Source organism: Fukomys damarensis, unplaced genomic scaffold (genome assembly GCF_012274545.1).
Source record: "Fukomys damarensis isolate Sample0158 unplaced genomic scaffold, DMR_v1.0_HiC HiC_scaffold_15, whole genome shotgun sequence".
NCBI lineage: Eukaryota > Metazoa > Chordata > Mammalia > Rodentia > Bathyergidae > Fukomys > Fukomys damarensis.
Window position 1 is genome coordinate 25,973,944 of NW_022900927.1, and position 15,082 is coordinate 25,989,025.

The window sequence follows — 15,082 nt, forward strand, 5'->3', positions numbered from 1 at the left end:
ATAGTACTTTACACAGTACTATGATTCTTACCTCTCTAGTGCTGATCTAACTTAGAATAATTCCTAAAGGCAGAAAAAAAGAAATCGTTTTATCTTTTCAAAAGTACTTTAGTCATTACTATTGCTAAACAGTTATTGGTGAATGACAAAAAGTAATTCATGTCTCAAAGACAGTACTCAACCCTGCTGAGGAGTTTGGCTCATGCAAATAATCAGCTTTAATCCCAGAATTAAAAATATATTATACAGAAAATAATTTTTAAAATTTAGTACGTATGTGCATCTACATACATTAAATGTGGTGTATGAGTGATATAAAAGCATGAAAAACAATGGCATAAAATTATTACTTTTATTATTTGCATGGCATTTAAAAAATATCTGTGAAGAGATGTAAGAATATTACAAATTACTCTATTCATGTTTCTTTAACTCTGAAAAGAAATTTCTCATTTTTAAATTTTACTCTTATTTACAAGGAAGGAATCTGTATTCACACATAAATATAGATAAGAGATTATTTATGGACTTAAATTATTTTAATTAAGAATTAACTGTTTTGTCATTTCAACTTATCCTGAGGTTTTTTTCAGACATCAGTAGAAGTGCATGGCTTTATTTTTTATTTTTTTACTTTAAAGGAATATGAAATAACCATATGAAGTGTACAGTTATGAAAAACACTTTAGCTTCTTACAATTACATTTATATTTGTAATTCTCAAACATTACTCCCTACTACTGCATTTTTTTACTTCTGCCTTGTCTACTTGAATGTACATTTTGAAGAGTAATTTCTATTGTAAATGACATAATATGTTCATGTTTTCTTTCCCCCCTTTTTCTTGTTCTTTTTAGGTTTAGGTTTAGCCTTCAACCTGCAACCAGCCTTAACAATAATTGGCAAATACTTCTACAGGAAACGACCCATGGCAAATGGATTGGCCATGGCAGGAAGTCCTGTGTTCTTAAGTACATTGGCGCCTTTCAATCAGTTTCTTTTTAATACTTATGGCTGGAAGGGAAGCTTTTTGATTTTAGGAGCTATATTTTTGAATGCCTGTGTGGCTGGGGCCCTCATGAGGCCCCTTGGACCCAAACAAACTACTTCTCACTCTAAAAATAAGATTGCCATAAGAGAGGGAGTTTCGGGTTCAAAGAAAATCCAGAAGAAATCAATAGCACAAAAAATTAATCAGTATTTAGATTTCTCCCTTTTTAAGCATAGAGGATTTCTGATCTACCTCTCTGGGAATGTCATTATGTTTCTAGGATTTTTTGCCCCTGTTATATTCTTGGCTCCGTATGCTAAAGACCAGGGAATAGACGAGTATTCTGCAGCTTTCTTGCTGTCTGTAATGGCTTTTGTTGATATGTTTGCTAGGCCAAGTGTAGGGATAATTGCAAACTCCAAACTTATCAGACCACGAATCCAGTATTTCTTCAGCTCTGCAATCCTGTTCACTGGAATGTGCCATCTTTTATGCCCTCTGGCCAAGGATTACACAAGCCTGGTGATATATGCTGCATTTTTTGGCTTTGGGTTTGGCAGTGTTAGCAGTGTCCTGTTTGAAACTCTCATGGACCTCGTGGGTGCTCAAAGGTTCTCCAGTGCTGTGGGCCTTGTCACAGTTGTGGAGTGTGGCCCGGTTCTTCTTGGCCCTCCTCTTGCCGGTAAGAATATTTCTCATAAAAAAAAGCAAAGAACATAATATAAATAACCATTAACTGAGACTTTCTTTACAGTAAATAATGTGGTTTTATTCTAATTGCCTGAGAGACAGGGGAGAGATAATAATTTAAGTCTTACTGTGTATATTAAAGTTTCGTGATTGTTCACTTTTAAACCTAAATGTGTTTCAGAGCCAGACCTATTAATTTAAAACCTTAGGTTGTTAATGAGAACATAAGTTTTAGGATTTTTAATCATATTAGTCGTTATGTGCTTTTAAGAATGTTACCGCAAAAATAAAACGCAACTTTTATCATGGCTGAACAGGCTTCTGTTCTGCTAATATAAAAATGCATCAAATGTAAAATAATGACCTCAAAAGCTCATAATCAGGTTTTTTTTCTATAATACATTAGTCATACTAATTTTGAACTTATTATTCATGTAAGGGAGGCACATTTCTATATCACTGATACGGAATGCAAGGATGAAGGAAAATTGACTTACAGTTGCTGTTTTTCTGTTTTGTTTTGTTTTCGTTTTTTTTCATTGAGTTTATTGTTACTTTTTAAGTATACAGTAGTCACATTCATCACTGGGACCTGACCTTATACCTTTACATGACAGGTCTTGGTTCTCATTTTTTCCTGCCTTCTCTTCACCCACTCCACCCTCCCCTATTTACAAAGACTTTGTTTCCATTTTTCCCTTTTCTTTTTTCCTTTCCCTTATTACTTTTCCCCTACCCTTCCCACTTTCCCTACACCTTTATCCCTTTTCTTCCTATTTCACATTATCAGTTATACAATTTGGATCTTATTTACATTTTTAGTTTTTCACGCCAGAGAAACTATTTGGTATTTACACATGTATGTCTTATTTAATTTAGGAGTATGGCCTCAATATGCATCCATTTTCCTATGAATGACTCTAGTTTCTCATTCTTTGTGGCTGAGTAGTACTTCATTTTATAGAAAAACCACATCTTCCTTATCCAGTCTCCGACTGATGGGCAAATGGGCTGTTTCCAAGTTTTAGCTATTACAAACTGTGCCACTATAAACATAGGTGTGCATATGTCACTGTGATATGATTCTTTTAATTCTTTTGGAAAGATACCCAGCAGAGGGATGGCTGGGTCAAATGGAACCTCTAATTCTAATTCACAGTTGCTTTTTGTTGAGCAGATAACTTATGTTCCATAAAGATTACCTTAAAATTTACCTTTAGATTTTAAGATCTGAAATATTTCCAAAGATATCTATCGAAGTTTCTGTGTTAAATTAACCAGTAAGGAAACTAAGAACATGTTTAAGGTACCATCAAAAAAAAAAAAAAAAAAGTGAGAAACTGATCTGAGTTTTGAATAAGGAAAGAAAGAAAATTTACCATAGAACCACTGTATTTTTTGTGGACTTAGTATTATTTTATGGCTTTTCTTTGGAAATATTGTTATGAGTACTTCAAAAGAAAATAATAATTAGATTGAGATCTATTATCTGTATTTATGATTTAAACACACACATGTAAGTCTGTTTTTGATGTTGAGGCTTTGTTTAGTCATAAGTTTTAATGATATACATACCAAATTTTTTGTGGATCTATCTTTTCCAGTAACCATTGTATTATTTGATACTTCACTGAACTTTATTCACATAGATTCTTGCCTTGCCCTGCCTTCTACCACACAGAGCTAAAGCTAAATACAAAGTTTTTATGCATTTATTCAGCTGTCAATATACTTTCTACAGGATAATGAGAAGCCATTTTGAAAATGGTATACTTTAGGCTTTATTTGTTAATCCTAATGCTGTCTTTGACCTCTTTTCACTCACTTTTCCACTTGGTAAAGAATGCATGAAAGGGCCTGGGAATTTAGCTCAGTGAGGCCATGTCTGCCTTGCAAGTGCAAAGTCCTGAGTTCAGTCTCTGATACCCAACAAAAAAACATTTTTTTAAAAATGCTGTTTGTAAGACCTTAGTGAGGTAGTTGTTGGCTTGTAGATAGTATGTCTCTCAATACAGATATGTAGTGTAACAAATCAATTGTTAAAATATAGTGAAAGCCATTAGTTTTTTTTAAAATTGCTCAATTGCTCAATTGTTGTATAGGAGAAGCTCAATTGTCCTATCTTTTCATCTAGAACTAATATGATCAAATGAGTTTCAGAGACTTTATTAACAACAAAACCGTAACTATCAACAGAGAAAAAAAATATAATAACCATGCATGGTGAGAAGAAAAAAGTATCATGTCAAGTCATTACATGGTTCTAAAGATTAATCTGATTTGTCTACTCCTACTTGTACTGAGATCCTGCATCAGTAATAAATTTTTTAAAATAACTTCAGTAAGTGCCCATTGTTTTAACACTGCCAGACTACCATGCCCCTGGTGCCAGTGGTGGTAATCGATTGAGGACTGATGGTTGAAATCGAGGGTAGCCTTAAGATACATTTTCTTCATGTTCCTTCTATCACCTGCTTACCTCCATTATTCATTGACTTTTAGTCAGACTTCTTCTCTTTGGCTTCTTCTCTTTTTGTTTGATCATTGCTGAAATTGTATCTAGTACACAGTAGGTACTCAGTAAATACTTTATATTGCTGTGATCACTTCTTACATTCTTGACATTTTTTATACTAATCCCATTAGTATGGCAGTGAAAGGTAAAGAGAGTGTAGTTTTTATTTATTTTTAGACTGATCTTTCACTGATGCATTCATAAAAACAAGCTTTATTTCTAGAAAGCTTATCTGATATGCTGGTGCTAAAAAATTCCCAGAACATTTAGAAAATATGCTGAGAGTTCAGCCCAAAGTAATACTTAACTGAGAGGGTCATGGATGTTAGGTTTTTGTATTTTTAAATGTAACAACAAACCATTGTATGAATGTGAATATTTGACTAAAGTTTTGAAGGAAAATAAAAAAATATGCATTTTTTTTATGTTTCTGTGTATGATCTGCTTACTCAAGGTCATTCTATCATTTACCCAGGAAAGAATTTTATTCAAATAGATAAATACTGCACATAGCTGTGGAATAGGTTCCAGTTGGAATGCTCACTAAACAGACAGGTCTACAGCAAAGGTCTCCTTCAGAATCTCTTGGAATGTATATGAGAAGTAACATAGATTTATATATAGTAAATTCTGCTCTTTCTAATCATTAAGAATTGAATACTTAGATTAACATGAAACAAAATTGAATATAAGACGAAAAAAAGCACCAGGCTAGTTTTCAAATGGTCTCACTGCTAAAGCGGTCAGTTTGGCCTGATACCGTCGACTCAGAAAAAGTCTTTTAAAAAGTTAGCCCTAAAAGTGACACAGCACTTAACCAAGAGGTTGGGTGAAGCCATTTTATAGACTAGCTAAGAAGATGGAACTCAGAGGCCACGTTCTGCCATGCACTGGCTGTGTAACCACAGATTACTTCACAGTGATTGTGAGGAAGAAAGGAGTTATTACATATAAAGTGCTCAACCTAATGCTGAACAGAGCAACACTTAGTCCTTTAAGGAATCATGTAAGAGCCACTGGTTTGCTGAAGAATGTAATTTTTTCACTTTATTGAAGAGAAAAAGAAGCATAGGAAGATGCAGTAATCTCAGTGAGTATGCTGTAAATAGATGCATATATTTCATTGTACCTGGTGCCAAAACATACCTCACACTTATGTGTATTTCTGAACCCACAAGCACATACATAATTTGTCTTGGTTGTACATTTTTATTGGGGGAAATAATATTCAGTAACTTTACTGTACTGGAAATATATTGTTGTAAATGCCTCTGCATGTCTTTACTAAAGAAGTCCTAATCTAGAATATTTTTTGTTTTAAAGTCTAATGTGATATTAATTTAAGTAAGATGCATGCAATTTGTCTGGGGAAGAGTTCCTTTGAAAGTTTTATGAGTGTTTTATTAAGTCATCCTAAAAGATGTCTTTGTCTCTTAGGTAAATTGGTGGATGTAACTGGAAAATATGAATACATGTATATGTCCTGTGGGGCTATTGTGGTAGTGGCAAGCATATGGCTGCTTATTGGCAATGCTATAAACTATAGACTGCTCGCAAAGGAAAGGAAGAAGGAAGAAGAAGCAAGGAAAAAAGATGCACAGTCACACGAAGCCAGAGAATCTGAACCCTTGAGCACATGCAAAGATGATGAAGTTACTGTCAAAGCTCCAAAAGCACAGAATACTCCTTCAGAAAGAGAAACTAACATTTAAGAAGAATCACATCTCTGAATTGGGTTTATGAATTTACTTAGGAGTTTGTGCTTTTTAAAATATTGGGAAAGTTTTCGCTGATGCCAGCAGTTACAACTAAAGAGGGAAAAGAGATTTTCCTAAATAGCAAATTATAAATTAGTTTTTGAAAACTTATATGAGTAGTTAAATTTTGAGATTATGCACACTTGTAATCCATGCAATTGGTGTATTTCCATACATGACTCAGGATTTCGTCGTTAAAATACAAATTTCAGCTTCTTCCAGTGACTTCTGTTCTTAGTTATAGAAAGAGATTTGAATCTCATACCCCTGGTTTAATTAATTAGAAGGAATATTTTTTAATCCCATTCAGTGATCTTCACATTTCCTTTATATTTGATATTAAAGCATGAAATGAGGTGATCTTAATTCCAAAATGCAAATGGCTGCTATAAAAAGTATTTGATATATAAAATGACTTTGATAAAAAAGATTACATTTCACACCATTACTTCTGGACACTTAGGCTAGATTAATCCAGACATATGATTTCTTTGAGGGGTTGCCATTAGTATCTAGTTCTAAAAAATGGAACCCTCGAATGATTTTTCAGAATTCTTACCTAACAGTAAATTGGATTAAAAATATGAATGGCACCTTGCAATTAACTATGTCCACTGATTTTTTAAAAGGTATTTTAGTTCTTAATTAAAAAAGTAATAACCAGAGATTTCTTCTAACTAGATCTCAGTTAATATCCACTGTTGAACTGAATATCAAAGAATGATCCGGAATCCTACCTGACAGAGATAGAGAAAATTCCAATTTTCTCCAACACATAGCTCTTATTTGAGGTCACTGTTCTGAATAATCCATATCAGTCCAGCTGCCTGAGAGTGGGAGTCCTTTTAGTTTTCTCAGCTCCTCCCTTTGCATGAAAAGCAAAAGCAAAAACAAACCAAAAACAGGCCTTTTACTCAGCCACTGAAAATGTTATAGGAATAGTAGCACTGGGAAAGTCTGCCCTCTACTGGCTAGGCTGCCTGCTGTCTATGGCTATTCCAGGAAACTACAGTAGTCTACTAAAAATAAGGGTTGTGTCACATGGAATTGTAGGTAAAGCTTAAAACAGAGAGCAAGTAACTTAAAATACTGCAATCCAGGTTAATTAAGAAGTTTCTCTTTTTTAACTATGAAAAACACTTAGGCCTCTGAATCCATCTCTAATACAGACACATTTGATAGTTTTGTGTTTTCAAAACTATAAATATAGCTAAACTCATAAATAAACTCACCTATAAACCTAAAGTTTAATGTAATGACTGACAGAAATAGTGCTTTATTATTGAAATGATGCAATCCTTGAGATCCAAGGGAATTTGCCGTTAATATTTTTATTGCAGTAGAAGCAGGTGCTATTCTTCTTATGAGACTGTACCTAGACACGAATTCTTTGTAATAGTTAACATTATGAACTTGATTCGTGAAATTTATGCATTATTTAAGCATGTGGCTCGTATTTAGGGAGCGATATAAAATTTCATTTTTTTCACTTAACGTTTGCTTTTCTGCCTATAAAGGGATATTTGTATATTTTAAATATTAAATAAAACAAGATGTGCCAATATCATAGGTAAATAAATCAGGAAAAAATGTGACAATATATGGCTGTTTTTAATTTAGCTGTACTCAGTCTTGGTTTGTGATTTAGTTGGTTTTATATTAGTGCTTTTGTATTCAATGCTGATTTGTCATAAGAAGTACAACATCACGTGTAGTACATCTCCAATCCAAAACATTTCCAAAAAGTGTCTTGCATTCTCTAAAAATACATCTTTAACCTAATATAGATATTAGACCCTTAGGGAAATAAGCAACGAAGTAATGATCATAGGGTTTTAGATGTAAAACTCTCCTTTTTATGTCCTTGGGTGCAGTCCAACGCCTTCTCCATGGTAGGAGGATTATATACTTATTGAGCATCAAGTCAAAAACAATTTACATTTGCTTTACTGCTCTTTGGTTGCCTTCATTAACTCTTAATTTGTAATGCTGACTACATTAATTTGTTAGAAAAGAAAGAGAGGTAAAGTTGCAGATTCGAAACACATGCATAATGTGACAGTCACACCTGTCGGTGGCACAGCGCCAACTTACAAATATGTTCATATGTTATTTTCCATACATAGTTGCTGAAAACTAAACAACACACTTGATACAGTGACAGTGACATAATGACCTATTGGATTCACAATTGTTCCAAGATAATATAGATTATTCTACTTACTTGCTCTCCCTACTCCCTTGAATTTTTTTTGAAGAACTGTTGCTTTATTTTTAAATTTTTATTTATTTATTTTTTTGGTACCAGGGATTGAACTTGGGACCTTGCGCTTTCAAGGCAGGTGGCAGAACCACTGAGCTAAATTCCTGGTCCCTGAAAGAATTGCTTTAACAGAATGTTTTCAAAAGAATATTGGCCTAGAATTTGCACAATGGTATAGTCACATAAAGGAGGAGGAAATGAGGGCTGGTTTCTGTGTCTGCAGCAATTAGTTCTCAGCATACTTCTTTCCCCAAAGAATAACAGATTTTTATATGTTTAAGATCAGAAACAAAGTCAGTCCCTACCAAGCCCTATGTACCATCAGGGATTACTGTAGGAATGTTATGTAAAGCAGAGTGCTGAAATAATTCATGATCATGGTCTAATTTAAATGTGTTGCTATTTGTGTTAACTGAGCATCCTTCCTATCATTTTCACTATTTAACATAGATATCCCTTCATAATTTATTATTAGAACTTTAGAGTGGATATGTATTGATGTGTTTGCACTCTCATTTAATCTTTTTTGGTTTCAATTAGCCCAACACAAACTAGCGCATAACTCATGAATTTTACTTTTTCTGTACCAAGTTCCAGCCATCTTAACTCATGTGCTCATGGGCTTTGCCTGAATACTAGAGAATAAATACAACAACTAGATTTGATATGTTCCAATGTGCACTTTAAATTATCTAGGTATTTTATATTCGCCCTTCTCTGTCTGTTCAACGTGACAATCAGTAATAGAGAAAAAAGACCAAAAATATATAATACAATATTTTATATAGATACTATAAATACAGAGATAATCTTAATCAATTATTTGAAACTTATTTTTATCAGAAATACCTTTTAAAAATCCTATCAGAGGTAGACTATCTCAGATTAATATTGTAAATTAGAAATTATAACTATTACATTAAATTTAATTGAGAGAAAGAATACAGTGCAAGGAGGGAACTAATGTGTGGTGAATATTACCTACACAATGCCTTTTAATAGTCAAATGAAAGCTATGCCAGAAGTTAACAATATAGTGAGTGAAAACAAACAAACATAAAAAGATGAAGAAGCTCCCAAAATTTCCCAAAGTTAAAAATTAACGTGTGACCGAACCAAAATTTACATTGAGCATATGTAAAAGCAGAAAGAACTCCTAACATGTTCATACTGTTTCCCTATATATGCTCTAATGGAAAAGGGAGATAAAATATATGTACAAAAATTTAAATCTGTGAAAAAATTAGACTTAACTGCAATTTCAATTATGATTTATTTAGTGATTATTAGAGATTATATCTGATATAGTCTGAATATAATTTTCAAATTGCCTGCCTTCCTTATCAGTGTAAGAGATTCTAAATAGTCAGTAAGATATAACAGTAATATTGTTCTAATGTAACTTTTTTCTCATAAAAATGGCATATTTGTATGACTCAGGCATAATTTTCCTTGAAGTTGCATTTAGAAGAAAAATATTATTTGTTATAGATAAATAATTTCTGTACTGGCTACCAATTCAGAAAACATAAAAACTACTTACTATAAAACATTTTATTTAGAATTTTAGTGATTTTCTCCATTTGTAGAATTACTCCAAGATATAAGAGAAAAAAAGTTATGAGATTCAGATTTTCTGGTTCATCTATACAATGCTAATTTATTTTTTTAAATGCCATAGATACCCAATTTTCCAAGTTTCTCTGGAAAACTATATTGCTTTTTTTCTCTCTCTACTTATTCTATAGAGAAAAATACTGCAACTACTTTTGTCTTCTCCCTCTGGACCTTTGAAGTCCGTAAAACATATTTCTCCCTCAACTCTGTTCAGATGCACTGCTTTCTTCATGAAGTCACCCATGATGTATTAGTCTGATTTATTTGTGATTCACAAGAATGACAGTCCCATAGCCAGCTGAGTATTCTATTGGCCATAACCACTTAGCTCCACAAATGAGGAAACTATAAATTTACAATTTCCTGGACAGGGCAGGTGTTTAACCGTCTAGGAAATATTTTGTTAATACTAGTTTTCCTTATGCAAGATAAATATATAATTAAATGCTATTTTAAAGAATCTGAAAAAAACAGTCTTTCTGTTACTGACACTTACTAATTAAATGTTTCTAATTCTCTTAAAGTGCCTGACAACTTTGAGAAACAAAGCTTACCGTCACAGTATTTCTCAGTCATGTGTCATACAGACTGTCTCAGTGCAGTTATATCATTGATACATCATACCTACTAAGTTTCTCAACATAATTTTTTACAATACCAAGTATCAATTAAGAGATTAAAAGCAAAATCTTACCCTTTCTCCACACTTTTTAAGACTGTGACTCCATTACATCCATATGCATGATCATGTTTGAGAACACACTTAAAAGCTGAGAGTCCCAACAATCGGTAATTAATAATAAACTTATTAATTAAAATAACAAATTAACTTTTTTGATGTAATTAAAATGAATACTTTTCTAAGCTCACATCTTCTATAATTCTGCTTTTCTTGTTTGCTCTTAATTGTTCATATACTATTTTAACTCTTCACTAACTTCTATTATCTGGCTTTAGTCTTCTCTCTACTGCTTTTCCTTTAATTTGTTTGTACACAGATCCTGGCAGAATTACTGTAGTTAGTGTCATGAATGATTAAGTTTTAAGATAAAATTTAAGGACAAGGAATTAGCTCAGTAGTGCCACCGCCTGCCTCACAAGGGCATGATCTGGAGGAGTTCAGTCCCTGGTACAAAAAAACAACAACAAAAAATTAAATTAAAGCTGACTTGGTGTAGTACATGAAGATTTTTGGACAAAATTATTTCCCTCTTCTCAATCTACGGCAGCTTAGCTTCTCTCTCCATTTTTGTATAATTATTTATAAAAATTATTTTCCTTTTTCTCTGTGGCTGAATATGAGCATTTTTTACTATCAAATTCTTGTTTAATTGGCAAGTTTAGGTATGCTTACATTATTTGTATGCTCTATGCATTTCTGTCTTCATATTTACTTTAATAAGGTCTGCAATATTCAAGATAATTCTGTGGACAGTATTCACTGATCATGAATTTATAAACATTGCAGAAAATATTTTTCTTCCCATAATAAAACAGGCTTTTGGTGGATTTTGTTTTGTTTTTAAGCCAAATGTGACAAATTAAAATAGAGACCCTTCTATGAATGCACTGGTACTGAATGCTGAGCACCCTATCAGGCATAGTTAACTGGTAAAAATTTCTGTTAAGGAGAAGAAAAAAAATGAGATTTTTATCTCATAAATTTCAGGGTGAATTTTAAAATACTTTTTTGGCCAAGACTTACTTACTTTTGGGGGGCGGAGTGGTTTTCATTACTTTCATATATGCCTAAAATGAGACAAATAGGTTAGGCTCGTACATAGACATTGGTCGTTAAAAAAGAGCACACATTTTTAACATATTATTCGATGGATTTCATTTTTCTACCACCTATTTTCTGTTTCTAAAGTATGAGTTTTTTGATTAAATGAGATGGGATATGTGAACTGAAAATTTATTTTCCGCGATTATATGTATTATTTCTATTTGGATTATATTTTGTTTTTGATGTATATATGTATCAAATGATATATTTAACTAACTATATCCTCTCAACTTCCTATGCTAATTTTGTTAGATATCACATTTTAACTTTTCAGTACTAGACTAACCAGATTAAGAGCTTTTTCTAAATATATATTAATCCTCTGAGTAAATGAAGGATTGCAAACATAGTACAGGTCTTTTGATTTATAACACGTTTTTCTCTTCTTCACTATTTAAGCCATTTTTGTTGATAATGATAACCTTTATGCAGTCATTTAAAAAACACTTGGGCTGGGGATTTAGCTCAGTGGTTCGGTGGCCTGCCTTCAAATGCAAGGACCCGAGTTCAATCCCTGGTACCAAAATAAATAAAAAATAAATAACACTTAATAGGGCCAGGGATTTGGCTCAGTGGTTCTGCTGCCTGCCTCATAAGTGCAAGGTCCTGAGTTCAATCCCTGGTACCCCTCCAAAAAAAGAAAAAACCACAATAAATCCTGTATATCCTACATAAATATTTTTTCCAATTATATTTTGTAAAATCATGTTTGCAAACATGTTGAAGAATATTTGCTGACTACAGCAGGACATATTTTTAGATAAATCAGATAACTAATGAGTAGGGTGAATAATTTTGCACAAAATATGTCAGAATAGTAATATGAAAGCCATTAAAAACTTGTCAATGTGGTGTTAATAGAAATAATCTATCAGTATTTCACTAATTGCTTTTTCTAACATAGAAACAACATTCATGTATTTTTAAAATAAAGTTCTAGATCATGGAATACACAGTAGAAGTTTGTTAATTAAATTATGTGCAAGAAATTGTTTCCATTCTGTAATCTGAGGAGATAAGCCCTGCAGTAGCTCTTTTTAAGAATGTGAAGATGGGTTAGAAAGTATTCAAATACAGCACATCTGAAAATTTTTGGTTTTTAAATGGTTATTTCACCTAAATAAATTGTACGAAACGCCATAGCCATAGTGGTAACAGTATAAATATTCTTTTATGTTAGTGATAACATCTACCTCTATCATGCCTAAATAGATGTTCTTTCTAGAGTCTCTGCTTTCATGTCCCTGTGGAAAAATAGCAACACGAAGAAACCACTCAGACATAGGCTATCTCTGGCAGAAGAGTGATGGCTATTAGGAATTCCCCAGTAGAAAGTATAAAAACAATAATATACACTCTACTTCATATCTTGGGTGCTCACGAAAATCTTCTATACCTAGGGAGGTACCTAAACACACCTGTAGTCAGTGATGTGTTTGGTTAGTTTCAGCAAATTTGACGTCCACATTCCACATTTGCTTTAGTGATGGAAGGCAGCCTTGGCATCCACCATGAGTGCATCCATTAAGTAAGATCCCTTCTTTATAACCAGGTCAAAGATGATATAATTTAGTTAGATATGTCAGGTATTGTGATTCCTATGTTGAAGATGAAAAAAGCAGTGTCTCTTCAGGTGTTTGCTGAAATTGGCAATGGATTGGAAGTTTTTTTATATGAAAGTGTTACTCCTTAGATATTTTAAAGTGAAGTGTTAATTAAATATTTCCTGGAGTAAATTATGGCCCATTTTTCAGGAACTTGAAAGAAAAATCTTATTTACTATTATACAACATATGTTTCCCACCTCAGTATTAAATCGGAGCAGATCATACAAATAAGATTTGGGGGATAAAAGCTGTGCATAATACCTTTTTAATAATAATAATAATACATATATAAAGCATATTTTGGCAACAAACACAATGAGCTAAGTTTTGCAAGAATCCCTTAAGTGATTGGATTTAAGGGTTAATCTGCATACTTTTTTCATGTTTGTGCTTTATTTTTGTGATTTTTAAGTGAAAAAATAAAATGCAATTACTTTGTTCTATAGGAATCTTAATGACCATTGAACAAATCCACCACATGGTCTATTAACTATAGTTAGTTACTGTGATAGTAAAAAAAGACAAGAGACTTTGCTTGCTTGACACCTAAGATGATATGACTTAAATCATGGCTATACTACTTCATTCTTATAAAGGTTAATATATAAAATTCATTTAAATGCCTGTCAAAGTTTAAAAATTTAAAAGCCTATTTTTGCCTTCTTACAGATGAATGTACTTAAAAGTTCTTGTGAATTGATCTTACTATATTTATTTCTTTATTTTTTCTGTTTATTTAGCAGTTCTGAAGTTAGCAAATAATATGTGTAAAAAATAACCAAAAAACTAACATTTTCATACAAATACATATTTTGCTTTAATGAAATACTATGTAGATTTATTTAAATCAGGAGTATATTGTGTTGATTAGATCAAGTGTTTCTACTTCTCTCAGCAAACTTCATTTTCCAGTTGCCTTCCAGCCATACTACAGTGTTATATGGGCCTAATGTCTTAGAAAAATATATGCTGTAGTTTCTAAGTTTCATTGCACAAAAATTTTGAAACCAAATGTTGACTTCCTCTGTGGGGATATGTATTTTGCTTGCAGTTTTGAGTATATTTTCAAATTCTTCTCTTTTGTATTAGACTGTGAACTCCTTGTAGACAAGATTGTTATCTTAATTAGAATAACATCTTAGCATAAAAAACTTAATGAAATTAATTGATGGATCTGGGTTATTAGAATACTACAGTAGTCTATCAATATATATTAGATGAATGTCTGACTAATATTAAAAGATATAGAAACGTTTAACATTTTCTTTAATTAAAGTTGACACCCAGATTTGAAAAATTCATTTTTATTTTATCAGTCAAACATTCTATGCAAATGCTAAAATATGCAACAGCTAATCTTTATGGTACATATCAATTAGTTTTACTTTCTTTACGAAATCAGAAATGCTCTATTTAGGCTTCCTGGAAATGTTGACAATCATTTTAATGACTAAAGGTGCTACTTATTTTCCAACATTTACCTTGATCATAAGTGCTCCTGTCTGCTGAGCTTTATTCTTTTGAGGGGAGCACAATAAAATTAGAATATTTTTGTCCAAATTATGCATTTTATCACTGTCTGTATGCCTTTGTACTCTATTATCACTGTATTTTAATTATTTCTTACTGCTTACTAATTTTATTGCAGGCTTGTGCTATTTCTTAGATGTACATGGATATATATTTCTATAATATGTTACAAAAAGTACTGCTTATTAAAATTAAGATGACAAATAAATGTTCTTGTTAAAATTTTGAACTGAACTCTATCTTGCTTCTTCTTAAGGGCCATTAAGTGTTGTGCTACTCTATATCTATACTAATCAAACCATACTAACACCGGCTCACATATATAT

At 32.2% G+C, this 15,082-nt stretch overlaps 1 protein-coding gene across 5 annotated transcripts in view; it reads left to right on the forward strand.

The window, feature by feature from the left end:
* Positions 1-6,700, forward strand: part of Slc16a7 (solute carrier family 16 member 7) — a 104,601-nt gene extending 97,901 nt beyond the window's left edge. For all 5 annotated transcript variants that reach the window (XM_033763755.1, XM_033763754.1, XM_033763752.1 and 2 more), the window contains 2 exons: positions 858-1,673; positions 5,634-6,700. In XM_033763755.1, coding sequence (XP_033619646.1) covers positions 858-1,673; positions 5,634-5,908 — 1,091 coding nt within the window. In that variant the 3' untranslated portion in view covers positions 5,909-6,700. The remainder of the gene's footprint in view (positions 1-857; positions 1,674-5,633) is intronic.
* The last annotated feature ends 8,382 nt before the right edge of the window (positions 6,701-15,082 follow it).